General features: G+C 46.2%; 1 protein-coding gene across 1 annotated transcript in view; it reads right to left on the reverse strand.

The window, feature by feature from the left end:
- Positions 1-207: 207 nt before the first annotated feature.
- prkd1 (protein kinase D1) overlaps positions 208-14,903 on the reverse strand; it is a 36,930-nt gene continuing 22,234 nt past the window's right edge. Inside the window, exons 10-21 of the mRNA XM_030117250.1 lie at positions 14,708-14,785; positions 14,356-14,523; positions 14,161-14,272; positions 11,983-12,035; positions 8,616-8,688; positions 8,287-8,393; positions 7,456-7,617; positions 7,171-7,269; positions 4,911-5,071; positions 2,739-2,845; positions 837-922; positions 208-462 (exon numbers count right to left, since the gene is read on the reverse strand). Coding sequence (XP_029973110.1) covers positions 241-462; positions 837-922; positions 2,739-2,845; positions 4,911-5,071; positions 7,171-7,269; positions 7,456-7,617; positions 8,287-8,393; positions 8,616-8,688; positions 11,983-12,035; positions 14,161-14,272; positions 14,356-14,523; positions 14,708-14,785 — 1,428 coding nt within the window. The 3' untranslated portion in view covers positions 208-240. The remainder of the gene's footprint in view (positions 463-836; positions 923-2,738; positions 2,846-4,910; positions 5,072-7,170; positions 7,270-7,455; positions 7,618-8,286; positions 8,394-8,615; positions 8,689-11,982; positions 12,036-14,160; positions 14,273-14,355; positions 14,524-14,707; positions 14,786-14,903) is intronic.

The following is a 14,903-nucleotide window of genomic DNA, read 5'->3' on the forward strand; positions in this document are numbered from 1 at the left end:
TTGAGACGGCCTGTAACAGGAGCTTCTCAGAACCGTTAAAAACACACAGAAACAGATAACTTCAACAGTAAAGTTACGATAAAAACAAAGTGAATCCAGTCATAAAGGGGTTAAATGTGATTCAGACGCTGCATCTCGGTGGAGTTTGGACTGAACTGCACTGTTGAAATGTCCCGTCTTTTTTTTTTTTTTTTTTTTTGCTTCCTTCACTGTATTCCAGTCATTTCCTGCCACGGCCCCTCAGAGTTCACTGACCCTCTCGCTCAGGGTCTCCAGCTCCTCCTGCGGCTCCTTGTAGCGCTCCACCACGGTCTGTGGGGGGCCGTTGGCCAGGTGGGCCGGGTAGTCCAGGCCGCTGAGCTGGGCGTGGTGGTGCCAGCGCAGGTCGTCGCTCTCGTGGGTGATGTAGCGCTCGTTCATGCGGGACTCCAGATTCCTCAGGTCCACCCACATCTGGTAGTCCTGGTGGAGCAGACGGGAATTACATCGACCTGCACATCATCTCGCCATCATCATTAACTGTTGTTTCCACTGAGTATTTCGTATGTACCACTGTATTCGATATATAAGTTACATGGGCTGCTCAAAAACAAGTTATCAAGCAGATTATAGTCCACAGAGCTCCAATTATTTGAATACAAATTTCTCCACAAAATCATTAAAACCTCTGACCGCAATTATTTTGGAATATTTTGAGAGACAGCTGCAAATATAATTGGGTTCAAATGTGTTAAATTGACTTTTTTCTCTTGTTTGTATAACATCCGGAGAGCCGTAAAGAAGGCGGCTGGCGGCCACATGCGGCCCGCTTGCTCGCGTGTAATTTGGAGTCTGACCTGTAGCCAGGGGTGACTGAGGGTCTTGTCCACGCTGTACCTCTTCCTCATCTTCACCTGCAGTAGGTTGTTGATCAGGTCGATTGCTGTGAAGAGAGGAGGAGGAGGAAAGGAGGTGAGGAGCTGAGTCTGACGGAGGAGGAGCAGGAGGAGGATGTAGGGTCGGGGGCCCCCTGTGGTGGGGGGCCAGTCGAGGCTAATGAGCAAAGCTAACATGATGTTAACATTTCTTCAGGGGTCAGTGGTCTGAACAGCTCGGAGACCTCGGGGCCCCTCAGGTCTACAAGGGGCCTCCATCACTTGGCATTATGCACATGAATGGACCACCGCATGAATAGATACACTCCTCCTCCTCCTCTGTAGCAGGGCCTCCCCCCTCATGTCTGGTGGAAGCCCCCCCCCCCCCTCTCTTGGTCACATGACCCTTTATCCTGCTCTGGGCTGACTGGTGGAGACATCGAACCTCACAGACCTGAAAGAAGCACTAAACCAACTAGCCTAAACATTCTAACCAGAGTGAAAAAGGCTCATGTTAGTGGGTGGAACCTGTCAGAAAGCAGGACAACATTTGGTCCTCAGTCGACTTCCAGACCTCCAGACTGGAGGGTCCTGGTCCGTATACAAAACATCGTCTCAGGAAGGAGAAGAGATTCACCGGTGGCAGAAGAGTGAAGACTGATCCACCAGACGAGCTCCTGGAGCTCAAACAGCTTCTGATGGAAGCTGTCAGGTTTAATGGGTACCTCCATCCACCACCAGGGGGCACCAGCCACGCTCAGAGAGCAGCTAAACTGGACCACGGTGCCATGGGAGAGGGAGGTCTGCAGTGGTGGATCCTGACCCCAACCCAGAGGTCACCTGGAAGGTCAGGTGTATGTGGGTGTGGCTTATCTGAGAAACATATACCAGGAAGGTAACTTCCTGTACAGACAGGAAGCTGTCATTCTCTTCACGTTCTGTCTTTACAGGAAGTTGTGATGCCCTTCACTTCCTGTCTGATCCATCACTGGCTGTTTGTGAATGACGTTTTGTCGGTGTTGAGCTGCATTAAACTGAGTCAGCGCGAACTTTCAGAACTTTAGATCGAACCGCTTCATCACTTTCCCTCTGAAATCATGCTTGTGGGCAGCACAGCTTTATCTTCCAGCTTTCCTTTGCGGGAAAATGCAGATTTGTTGACGCACCAACGAGTCGGTTCCCTGACATTTGTGATCCTCCTGCGGCAGACTCAATCTGGGAGCGGAGTGGCTCCAGTGGAACCGAGGAGGTGGAGGGAGGTTAAGCCTCCGAGCATCCAGTGACTCAGACAGTTTAAATCTGTCTCTCAGTCAACAGGACGATCGCAGCCAACACACAACACGGCGGACGCTTTTAGAGACGATGACGACAACAGCGTGAGTCACACAGCAGCAGCGGAGGGGCTCGCAGTGACTCGGTGTCATTATAAATAATAACCTGCGCTGATGTTGGAGGGTGAGAAATAAACCAGCGAGTCACACGGAGAGATGAGACCAGTCATTCAGGTTGGATCGCAGAGCGGCCGGATATGAAACATTCAGGATTCAATCAGTGGCAACAATCGCGAGGGCCCTCATTCTCTGACCGCTCAAAGTCCGAGCTTCGCATGTACACGTCAGCTGTGAATGACGCAGCGCCTCATGTCAACAGGACAACATGGATTGCATGTACTGGAGGCTCCTAAAGGTGTAAAAGGAGAACGAGAGGCTGAGCTTTCAACGGTCTCTGGTTTCGTTTGACAGCAGAAGATCTGGAGGAAGATACAGAGGAAGGGGATGTCCTCAGTGTGTCTCTCATCACGGACGGTGAGGTGACTGAAGACAGCTGGACACTGGACTGAGGTTCGGTTCAGGTTTCATTAATGGGAATAACGGCACTACGCACCTTCCTGTGAGACTTTCTTCCAGGGGTGAGGAGGGTACATGAAGGCAGCATTCTGGATCTGATCGTTGATGTCTTCATCTTCATTAAAGGGGAAAGTTCCGCTGAGGCTGTAAACACGCAGAGAGAAAGCATCGAGATTTATCTGGTTCCATTAGTTTTGTAGCTGAACTGCCCTTGTTGGTATTCATCAGCCCCATGGTTTAGTAAGGTCTTTGATGAGACACCTTTATCAAGACTGGACAGTACAGAAGTTCATCGACAAACAGAACTATTCGGTTCCAAACACTTTGAAAATTGACTTCACTCTCTTCACACTCTAAACAGAATAAAAATATTCCTGAGGCCATTTTCACCTGTGTTTACACCGCAGTATAAGGTCCCGGAAGAATGGTGCCAATTCTTCTGATAATGGAGGGAAAAACATCTCCAGCCCTACTACTTCCTAGTTTGAGTGTGAACTGGGTGGTTTCTGGAAGATTTATTGAAAACACGTGATGAGGACAACAGTAGAAAGCAGCCGCGACCTCTTAACCAGATGGATCCAAAGTGACAAAATTTTCCAAAAATGTAAAAGTAGGATCCACGAAGTACTAGCATAAGAGCAGAATTTCACCCAGAACTACATTTAGGCCCTGATTCCAGCAATGGAACCCTTTTGTGATGGTTCCGGTTTTGGGGGAAAGGTCCTCTGATGGTTTTGGATGCCTTGAAAAAGTTCCTCTAATGAGTGCTTGTATGTATGTATGTATACAATGTATGTATCATTTTTTAACAGAGCTTAAATGTGTTAATCTGGTTCGATACTATAATATAATATTAGCATAAAGCAATATAAAAATTTATCTATGAGCCCCGCCTTCGTCTCATAGACCCCCATGTTATCCGAAAAAGCGCCGGTCAGCGTCAGCCGACAGATTTCGAGCTTCCGCCTTGTCGTGCCGTCAATCATCGTGTGCACGCAGCCACAGAGCACGGCCGCTCGCCCAGGCAGAGGAGAGTTAGCTCTGCAGCAGCCGCCGCGCTTACCTCGGATATATCCACTGTCTGCTGAACATCCACCGTAAACAGCTCAACATGTAGGATGCTGTAGGACTCGGAGACTCTCATTTTCACCCGACAGATAATGCGCGTGCATTATTAAAGGGGCGTGGCTTGGTCGCTCATGAAAGCAGAGGGAGGGCGGAACCTCCAGACATTGGATTAAACAAACCTCTCTCTTTCAAAACTCCGGACACGAGCTTTAAAGGTTCTTGTGAAACTCCTGATCTTTGGGGAGAGTTCCTGTGAAGATTCCTGGCAGTCTGGGAAAGTCCTTCAAATATTCTACATAAAAGCGAAAGCTTTTAAAGCTTGTAAATATATTTGGGGGTTAAGCAGCCAAGTGGAGTCTGCGGATTTTCTGCAGGTGTTAACAGCTGTTCTTTAGTTTGAATTGTTTGGTTGATTGGAAGCTGAAGACAGCAGTTGGTTCATGTATCAAACAGGAGCCTCAGCAGCATGTAGAAGAACCAAACGCAGTGTGAACTTCCTTCTCATGGTTCCAACAACCTGCTCACATCGTCGCGTCTCCTCTGAGGGTCTGTCGGGTTTCTATCTATCTTATTTGAATGTGAACTTGTTGGATCCGAGGACTTCCGGTCCGTCCGACTCCACCCGGTTCTTTGATTCTATGCTTGGTATGAAAAATCCCAAAACGACTGACTTCAGATTATTACCATTTATTCTAAGTATCGCCAGATGTAATGTTCATCGTTGGACCTCACAGGGAAAAACACGCAGTATTTCACCCCAAAAGGGTGATCATTCATGAGACAGAGCTTTGATTCCATGTTCTTCTGGGCTGGGCCTGCCCCGACAGACAGGTTGGACTTTGTTCGAAATTGGACAGTTTGGTGTTGATGTCAGCGGCCAACCAAGAGCTGACATCCTTATTGAGGATGTTTGGAACACTAGTGTGTGAGTGTTGATATCTCCGGAACATGTGGGTATGTTTACACTTTAGCAGAACATCTTGTAAACTTGGTGCAGTTGTTCTCAGGAACAAGTGTCACAACGACCTGATGTGCAGTTAATACAGCTGTTCCCTTTACTTCATCGTGACAGTAGTGATAATTAAAGTATATACATAACAAACTAAAGACATGAATAGAAGTGACTTGAATGCGGTCCTACCTGACGTAGATGATGACTCCTACCGACCACATGTCCAGGGAGCGGTTGTATCCTTTGTTCCTCAGCACCTCGGGGGCCAGATAGGCTGGCGTGCCCACCACCGAACGCCTGAACGACTTCTCACCGATGATTCGGGCGAATCCGAAGTCGCACAGCTTCACCTGGAACAGCCATACACACAAAGGTTTTGTTTCAGAAAGCTTTCACTTTCATATGAAAGCAATAACTTGAAAGTGATAGTTGTACACATGACAGAAACATGGAAAGCACTGCAGTTTGCATGTCAGGCTACGAGCTGGTGCCTGACATGGTATTTTTGAATTACAGCCACCCTCACAGGCACAGAGAACAGTCCGATGTGACCAGTCAAGCTCCTTTCAAATGCCTTTCATTAAGGTGTTGGTCCACACAGTATCTGCTAAAATGTCTCTGTGTGCTGATGATAGAGTGGTGGATGTTGAGAATTATACACTTTGTTGAATTCTAGAGCGTGAGCAGCACAAACACTCGAGTCCTCTTTGGTAATCGTCAATCTACTCACAGGAGAGGTAGACCTACAGTTTGACCTGCTTAAACCCTTCTCTCCCCATCTCTCACCACCAGATCGTCTCATATGTGCATGCAGACGTCCCATAACTCCTTGTGTTCCTGACTCTTTCTGTTTGGGCTTCTGCCAGGTTTTAGGGATTTGCTCGAGGCTTGACACCTCTACTCAGACTTTACATATGAACTTTTTTGAATGTGATTCTTTGCGCACATGTTCTTTTGGGTCTGCCAGTCAAAGTCACCCAAATTCTCCAGATCACATGGTTCTGGTGTCATTATTAACTTGTAGCCATTATTTTTAAAAAAAACAAGACAACCCAGAAGGCACCGGATTGGTATGCTTGTCCCATAAAGGGTTAAACTTGGTTAGACCAGTTAAAAAAACAGCAAATACAGTCAACTCCAGAAATAAGTCCTGAAAATGTTAAAACAATTTGTTTTTCATCAATTATGCAGCTTTGTTGGCATGAGTACATCGATGACAATACTCGTCCCAACACCAAACAAGTGATGAGTGACTGCAGGTAAATTGGCAGACAGTTAGTGAAAGAATAACTGGCATGAACTGAGCATTTGAGAGCGAAGCAGTCTGAGCAGAAGTTTGGCCATCTCAAAGTAACTAACACGTGACAGTATGAACAATCTTTAGTTCAAATCCACCGTCTGACTCTCCGAAACACGCTCTGATCCGGTACACACTGCTGCATTTCCCCCTCAACTTCACTTTTAGAAATCTTGAGTGGAAAGCAGCGTACGAGGGCCCGGGTGACTGGTCAGACTGAAGTGAGGCGAGGATGAGTGTGATGAAGCAGGTGACGGTGAGGAGCTTCTGGCTGAGATCTGAGCTCGGTGACTCACTCACACTGTGCAGGTTGGACCGATCGGTTGGCTTCGCTCTGGATGAGTCAGCGCCGCGCCGCATGCAGGTACAAGCTCGCGTCTCGGCGCTAATGTCGCTAAAAGCAGTCGTTAACAGCTTGATTGACACGTCTCAGCTGGACGTCGTGAATTGTGTGACTTCTTCTGTGGTGTTTATTCTAGCTGTCACACTAGATGAGATGAAACTTCGAAATGTGGTGATAAAATACCAGAAAAAGAAGTCAAAACCATCAAATGAGACAGTCTAAGAAATGACTCCAACACTGCTAAAAGCCAATTGACTTGTTTATCAATCAATCCGCCTCTATTTGTATTTATACGGCATTTATACAGCAACACTCATAGAGATTAGCTCAATTTAAGGTCCTTCAAGTAAGGACAAGAAAAATGGAAAAGGTAGATTGGTGGTCTGTGGTGGAACTGCTGACTGACGGCGCCGTAGGCTGGAATTGGTTCCAGTGACTTCCTGGTCCTGTGATGGATGGCTCACCTGTCCAGGTTCAACCTGCCATCACACATGATCTGCCTGCCTGCCTGCCTGCCCGCCCACCCACCCACTCGCTCGCCTGCTCCAGATTATGAACCTCTCCTAAACATTCTTCAGCTTTAAGTTTCAGGACACCAGCAAGGGCAAACAATCATCTTGAAGTCTGAGGGTTTGTGTCGAGTTGGAAGAACTTATCAGTGTTCCTGAGATTTAACACTGACAATGATGGAGCCACTGCAGTCGGCTCAGTCTAACGTTGCAAAGAAGAAGAACCTCACTGTTTTAATGAGACGTGGTGTGAATGAGAAGACACTGGACGTTACACATGGAAGGCTTCGTCCACAGTACCTGAGGGAAAGAGTCTGCAGAGGCCAGCAGAACGTTCTCAGGCTTCAGGTCACAGTGGACGATGTTCTTGAAGTGGAGATGACGCAAAGCCACCAGGATCTGAAGATTGGACAGAAAAATCAGGAAACAATAAGTATCAACTCAGCATTAGAGAAATGTTGAGAAATGACTGAAACCACTTTGGATCCTCTGACTTGAGTCCCAGAACACACTGTGAATGGTGGCTGTGGGTTAGCTTCTGGTTTAGCCGCGCAGAGGTTCTGGTGAATAAACTGGAAGTTCCACCTGCGTGACCAGGAACTTGGTGATCCTCTCCGGCAGCCGGCCCTTCTCGCTGGACAGGATCATCTCCAGCATGTCGCCGTGCAGCTTCTCCATCACCACGAACACCCGCTCCGGGGTCTCGAACATGCAGTCCAGGTTCACCACGCCCGGGTGGTGCAAACTCTGGAGGGAGAGTCAGGATTCTTCAGTACCAACAACATGAAGTCATTAAGGTCCTCAAGAAGAAAATGATCAGATGTTGGGGTGAAGTCAGAATAAGGACCCGTTTATACGATGCCTTCTCATAAAAATAATACAAAAAGACATTGTTTCAGAAATGTTTCATGTTTAGACTTGAAAACATAAAAACTTGTAGTCAGCTAATAGTTACAGCTGAGTCTCAACAATCTGAGTTTGAATGAGACTGAACACAATAGACAATTCGACTTTGAAAAGCTGCGAGTGTTTAAAAAGTGTTGTGATGCACGTGAAGATCACGGTGCAAAGTGAGCGTTGAGTCCACATCAGAGGGAGTTTCCTGTTAAAATATAACCTGAGTGCTGAGGAGGTTTCCAAAAACATGGAGCGCTCTCCACCTGTGGGCCCACTGAGGAGGATCACTTCATTCAGGGTGGAGGACTGGAAACTGTGTGTGTGTGTGTGTGTGTGTGTGTGTAGCTGTCATCTGCGTGTGCAGGTGTGTGTCGCAGCAGCAGCTACAAATTTGTCGCATGTCACACCCCTGCAGTGTTGCCACGGTAATGAAGTCATTTCACGACAGAAAGTCTCACTTCCCGCAGCTCCACACACACACACGCGTGTGTGTGTATGGGTGTGTGTGTGTGTGTCTACCTGCAGGATGGCCACCTCATTGCGTAGCTGACTCTCCTGTTTGGTGGGAAATCGCAGTTTATCGATGATTTTGATCGCTACGTCTCGACCAGACTTCCTGTGTTTACCTGCATGACACACACACACACACACACACACACACACACACACACACACACACACACACACACACACACACACAAAATGCAGAATCATAAAGAAATTATTAAATTACAATTGCATTAATGTGTATGGTCATACAGGTGTGTGTTTGTGTGTGTGTGTGTGTGTGTGTGTGTGTGTGTGTGTGTGTGTGTGTGTGTGTGTGTGTGTGTGTGTGTGTGTGTTACCTCCGTACACGATGCCAAACTGTCCTGAACCAAGAACCTCATCAGGGAAGATCTGATAGACGGAGTTAATGTCCTGAAAAACAACAGCAGGTGATCCAAACTGAGTCGGAACCTGAACAAACCTGCTGTTTTATGAAACCGTCAAGTCCTTTTCTCCTGAGGAAGTTTTCAGGCCCGTCGACGGGAAGTCGCGTCTGAAACAATCATCCAGCAGAGTAAATATTTGTCCTTTCTGTTTGTTTTGGCGTCTTCTGGTGTGGATGTGTGAAGTGAGGTTTAACAGTGTGACGACTCGGTAAATCCCACCCCGAAGCTTTTACACCTGTTAAAAAGCTGTGAACTGGAGTCGGAGAGAGGAAACCGAAGCTGGTGGAGACTCACAGGATGGACAGAGCAGGGCGACGGGTCTCAGACGGGTTTCTTACCTTTCCCAGTATCCGGTCTCTGTTGGACCACATCGAGACAACCGCTATGTTGTGTCAGAGAGTCTGTGTTGTTCTGGTTCTATGTTGGTTTGAAGGAGTTTCTGGATTACAATCTTCAACACTTTATTTCTTGGTAAAGCACTGTGAACTGTCTCTGTCTGACTGGTGTCTAAATTAATTTGCCTCGTTTTGCTGAAAGACTTTTTGCTGTAGGTTTAAGGTCCCATTTCCAAGACGTTTCAAGTGAAAACACATCGTCTTCCCAGGAGTTTGGACCAATCGTTTTTGACACACAATCTGTACGATATCAAGATGAACAATAAGAATCAGAACATTCATATAGACAGACGACCAGGCTGGATCTCTATTTCGGGTGACTGTCAGTTATGAAACTACCAAGTCCCAGGAGAATGTGGACTTTTCATACGCTGTGTTTTCAGTGGTTCTGAGCACCGTTGTTTCCACTTGAGAACGTTGTCGTCGGTGGCAGAGACTTGGGAGACCCGAAAATGGCTTGAGGTATTGCGAGGTGATGCCAGGTGTGAGTGTGTGGACTGTTTGCCAACCTGCTTTAGAGGACTTTCTGCTCTTTTTTTGACAGTTTTTCTGATATTGCGATCAAACTTTTGCGGGACTAACTTTTTTTTCACACTTTTGAGACTTGCTGAGATCTGGTTTAGGACTGCATTTTAAAAAAAGTCTGATGAGTTGTGATTTGATTTGTGAACCTGTATACAGTACATCTTGATGAAAAATATCAGTTTTGGTGGCTTGTTTACAAGAAAACGGCATTGCGAGTTTGAAAGTATGACGCTCTGCTTGTCGGGTTTTCAAAGCATAGAGCTCTCCATCTCCTGGGAAAAGGAGAAAAAAAGCTTCCTGAAACATGGGCACAATGCTATCTTTCTGCACAGGAATAAATAACTCGACAACAATGGGGGATTCAGAGTGTTTGTGCTGCTCACTCTTTTACAATTTAACAGCTCGAAGTGTATATTTACTAACATTTACCACAACATCATCTGCATAGGTGGAGACATGTCTGACTTACAGCAGATGCTAAGTGGACTTAAACGATGAAGAAAGATGGCTTAAAGGGGCTGACATGTTTACAGAATGATGAACATTGATTGACTGGTTGTTAATTGATTGTCTGGAGCAGATTCCAGGTCAGCAGAAAGGTCTCGTCTTCTTCTCTCTGACGCAGCAGGAATGATAAAACCAGGAGCCGCTTGTGAGACGAAGCTTCGTGTTTGGAAACCTGAAGATGCACGTGGGTGTGAAAAGGCGAGGAGTGAAGTGAATGAAGCAAACTCTGTATTCATATTGATCTACTTTCATTTGAGTTCAGGTGTTGAGCATATTTTGAAAGAGTGAATGAGTTTGAGACAAAGAAAAGACGATTAGCCATCTGGACTTTTTGGAGTCTGAAGCTGGTTCATGAATAAGATTAGACAACATCATATTGATGTAACAAAGTCTGGTAGATTTTTGTTAAAGGTCGTTTTTTACTATTTTCAACTACCAGTTCAGGATTGTTCTGGGCTTTTCTGTACTGGACTCGTTTTAAACTTTGGACAGCTCTCAGAACACTTCTCGATGGTTTTCGACTGGACAGAGTAGTTTTACTTTGCTACTGTTTGTGTATTTTCTGACTTTGTTCAGATAGTAATTCACTAATAATGTAATAAATTCTCTATTGAACAACTTTGAAACTGTCTTTTTGTTTTGGTTCTGAGATGATTTCAATAATCAGAAATGCAAATTTCCTGAAAACACTAACAGGAACATTGTATTTTCAGTTTTTTTTGTGCGCAACGCTGTAAAAACTGTAAGATGACAGAAGGACTTCAAACTCTCAGCTCTGGTTTCTGACTCTTTCATAGATCTTCTTGGTTTGAAGATGAAAAATCACCAAAGTCATTTTTGAACAAGAAGAATCTGGCGAAATGAGTAACATTTTCAGGAAACAGTGATACGTGTCGTCTGTATGCCAGGCATGTTTGATGAGTATCCGGTTCCGGTGGTGGACGTCTGGATTCTGAGGGAAGCGACAGGAGAGAAGTGGAACCAGCCGAGGGAAATTAATTTCAATTTGCATGAATGCATCACCTGGTGGAGGACTCTGTTTTTTTCCCTCCCTCCTCAGAGGCGCTCTTGAGGGTTTTTTAAATATTTTTCTCCGTGTGGGGAGCTCCCGGTGCGCCTCCCTCCCTGTGATCCGCCGCAGCTTTGACACCAAAACCACCAAATATTTTCTCCTTCATTTGTCTGCGAACGCGTCTCCCATTTCCCCGCCGTCAGCTGACAGCCTAATATCACACCTCGAGCGGCGAGGACAGAAATACAATATTATAACCCCCCCCCACCCCCCCTCCCCCACAGCGTGCTGCCTAATTACCATGGTCGCCATGGGAACCGTTTGGCTGAGTGAGTAATCACAGTAATCTTCGTTTGAGGTTTCTGGAAGACGCGCTCACCTCAGAGACGGCGAGGTGAGCGTGCGCATGGAGACGGGGACTCCATGTTCCCGCCGCCGCATTTGTATGCATGAGGAGAGTTTATCCCCATCAGAGGCGCCGCTTATTTTTAAGTTTCTCTCTTTACGTGCGGCGGCGGAGCTCCGTTTAGAGGCCGCAAAGAGTCCAAATGTTTCCCGCAGAACGACAAAAATCAACTCAAACACTCAATAATAATGAAGACACACACACATACACACACACACACACACACACACACACACACACACACACACACACCCCAACTCAAAGCACTCTCATTTAAAAAACTCCTTTTTCATTTCATATTTGATAAATATGTGAAACGGTCAGAGGAAATATGAACAAATGAAAAAATACAAAAGTGTATTTAGTTGTGTGTGTGTGTGTGTGTGTGTGTGTGTGTGTGTGTGTGTGTGTGTGTGTGTGTGTGTGTTTTCTCACCACGTTCTCCTGGATCTGACAGTTGGACACGGAGATGCTGATGGAAACTTCCTCTGCAGGAGAAACAGAAACAGAAACTGTGATTCAGGAGGTTAAAAACAGCAGATTCCAGCTGACACACACACACACACACACACACACACACACACACACACACACACACACACACACACACACACCTCAGTGAGGAGCAACAATCACAAGAGACGCTCTTCCTCCTCCTCCTCCTCCTCCTCCTCTGTGTGTGTCTGAAATAAATCTGCTCCAGAAGCGAAACCTTCATGCTATTTCGGTCAGGAATCGTACTACGACCGCGGCGAAGCGTCACGGCGAGCCTGACGTCAGTGAAGCTCTGAAATATCTCTGAAGGGTTCAGTGTGGGTGTGGAGGAAGAGGAGCCTGCTGGAGCAAATCAGAGGAACCTGGAAACCTCTGTGTGTGTGTGTGTGTGTGTGTGTGTGTGTGTGTGTGTGTGTGTGTGTGTGTGTGTGTGTGTGTGTGTGTGTGTGTGTGTGTGTGTGTGTGTGTGTGTGTGTGTGTGTGTTTCCATCATTCTGCTTCAGTCCACAGTCCTGACTTGAAATTCAAGCCTCCTGATCCGCTCTGGAACAGACTCTGTGTTCCTGGACAGGAAGTTCATCTTCCTCACCTCCAGACCTGACGGGTTGCTCATATTCTCATTATGAGGTTCACATTCCACAAATCACGTTTAAAGCAAAGAATACTCCACTGCCAGGAAGTACTCACGTTCAAACCAAGAGAAGGAATGCATTGTTTTATTCTGAACTACGGGGAAAAGCTTTTGTGTTTCTGTAGATGAGGTGAAACTCTGGAACTGTGAGTTGAAAACATCTCAAAATGCTGAGCAGTTTCAAAACACTGTAAAGAGATTATATTTAAAAATACAACGATACAAGCGCACAAGTATCAATGAGAGGTCCTGTTTGTTTTCCTTATTTCCTTGTTTAGTTATGTATTTCCTTTTTTACTTATTTGTTTTTTTTATTAGCACTATTCCATTATAATTGTTTCATTATATTATTGGTTGTCTCTGTTATGCTGCGATTATTACTGCTAGTCATTAAAATAATTTGCAAGCAAGTGAAGTGAAGCGGCGGGACAAGATTCCACTTCCTTCCACTCCATTTTTTTTTTAACATGGAAAAAAGACACGCTAATTTTGATTCTCTCATTGTTGTTGTTGTTTTGTTGTTCGATGTTTTGTGTTTATGTCTTTAGCTTATAGCCTGGTTCTATGTTTAAATGTTCTTCGTGTTCCAAAAAAACCCCCAAAACTTCTCTTTAGTGTCTTTGGTGATGAAAAAACTGATTTTGAGGTCAAAATTGCGATTTCCAGAACACCTGCTCAGTAAATGATGAAAACAAATGAAATAAATCTGCTTTAGTTTTGTTCACAGCAGGAACCGTTCGCAGTGAGTCGACTCTTGACGCCTCATTATGTTGGAAAAACACTTTCAACCCAGGAACAGGTTGTGAGTGATATCTGGGTTTTCAATCTGAGGTCCGGGACCACCATGAGGGGCGGAAAAGATCATTGGTGGTCTGAGGCTGCTTCTTCCCTCAGGTTGTTAGATAGTTAGACTAACAGGATAATGAAGAGGCGGAGAAACACAGCAGCAAAAGGCCGACGTCAAAGAGACGAAGAAGGCAGATGATGATATTAGACTTTAACAAGCGTCCTGATTGGCTGAGAACGAGTTCAGTAACAGAGGTTGACTGATCAGTGGTGGGAGAGTAAAGTCAGGCGGATGTTTCAGTCTTCTAGAAGGCTCACGGAGTGACGATGTGACGATTCTGGACGAAAGAAGAACGTTTCAGTATTTCGTTACTGTGTTATTTGTTTCAGAAAAGTTTAGCATTTACGTGAAAATGTTTTGAAAACAACTGTTGACGCTCCAGAGGAAAAACTTATTGTTCTACTGAGTATGTGTCGAAAAAGTATTCCCTACAGCCATAATGCGCATGCAGGGTTTCAGAAAAGTTTTTTTTTTAACCTGATTTCCTTATTGAAGGAGTCTGAGTATTTCAATAAGTTCCACCTTGGAAGTTATTCTCCAACAGTTGCCTTTTCAGTGGCTTGGAGCGCCGTCCTCACGAGGCCTTGGACTCACAGTGAGGTGGAAAATTCAAACTGCAAACTCGGAAATAGCGCCTTACTGTGTCCGGTGCGGTGGGAGCTGCGGCACACTCCGGTGGAGACGGCCGGCATCAGAGCGTGCTGGATGGCCATCTCCCACATCCGGGCCACGTCCTGCCCCACGCCGCTCACCTGGAGCGGGGACCGGGTGCATCGTCAGCCCCGGGAGGGGGAAAAGACGCTAAAAGACGAGGTTGAGGAAAAGTCAGTCTCACCAGGATGCTGCTGCCGCTCACCGAGGATTCGGCCCTCTGCAGGTTCTCTCCCACGTAGTAAACCAGCGAGGCGGTGGCGATCTCGAAGCAGTGAGGGTTGGCTCCATCCGGGAGCAGCGACAAGGTCTGGGCCGGCTCCAGGGACAAGATCTCCGACAGGGGGATCTCCTGCAGGAACAGCGCAGATCTGAGGGGGTCCAGGGTTTGAGGAGGGGTTCAGTCATTCAGCTGCTGTGAGGGGAGGGGGGCGGGGTTCATGTCGTCTGTAAACTCTTCTCTGATTGGACACAAACGTCACCAACACATCAAATATCCATGACTGCTTCACTTCACCTGCAGAGTTTCCGTTTACCTTGTAGTATTTACTTCCTGTGTCGTTCTGAAACAGCGTGATGCATTTACTGTCCAGCCGCCAGTAATGTCGTTTCCTCTGGAGCACAGAACGAAGAGCAGGGAGAAAAACACGCTTTCATAAAGAAGACAATTGAATGTAGTCAGTTACTTTCAGTTTTGTCTCTTTTCCAACTGCAGCCGCGATAAATAGAAAC

Source organism: Salarias fasciatus, chromosome 19 (genome assembly GCF_902148845.1).
Source record: "Salarias fasciatus chromosome 19, fSalaFa1.1, whole genome shotgun sequence".
Lineage (NCBI taxonomy): Eukaryota > Metazoa > Chordata > Actinopteri > Blenniiformes > Blenniidae > Salarias > Salarias fasciatus.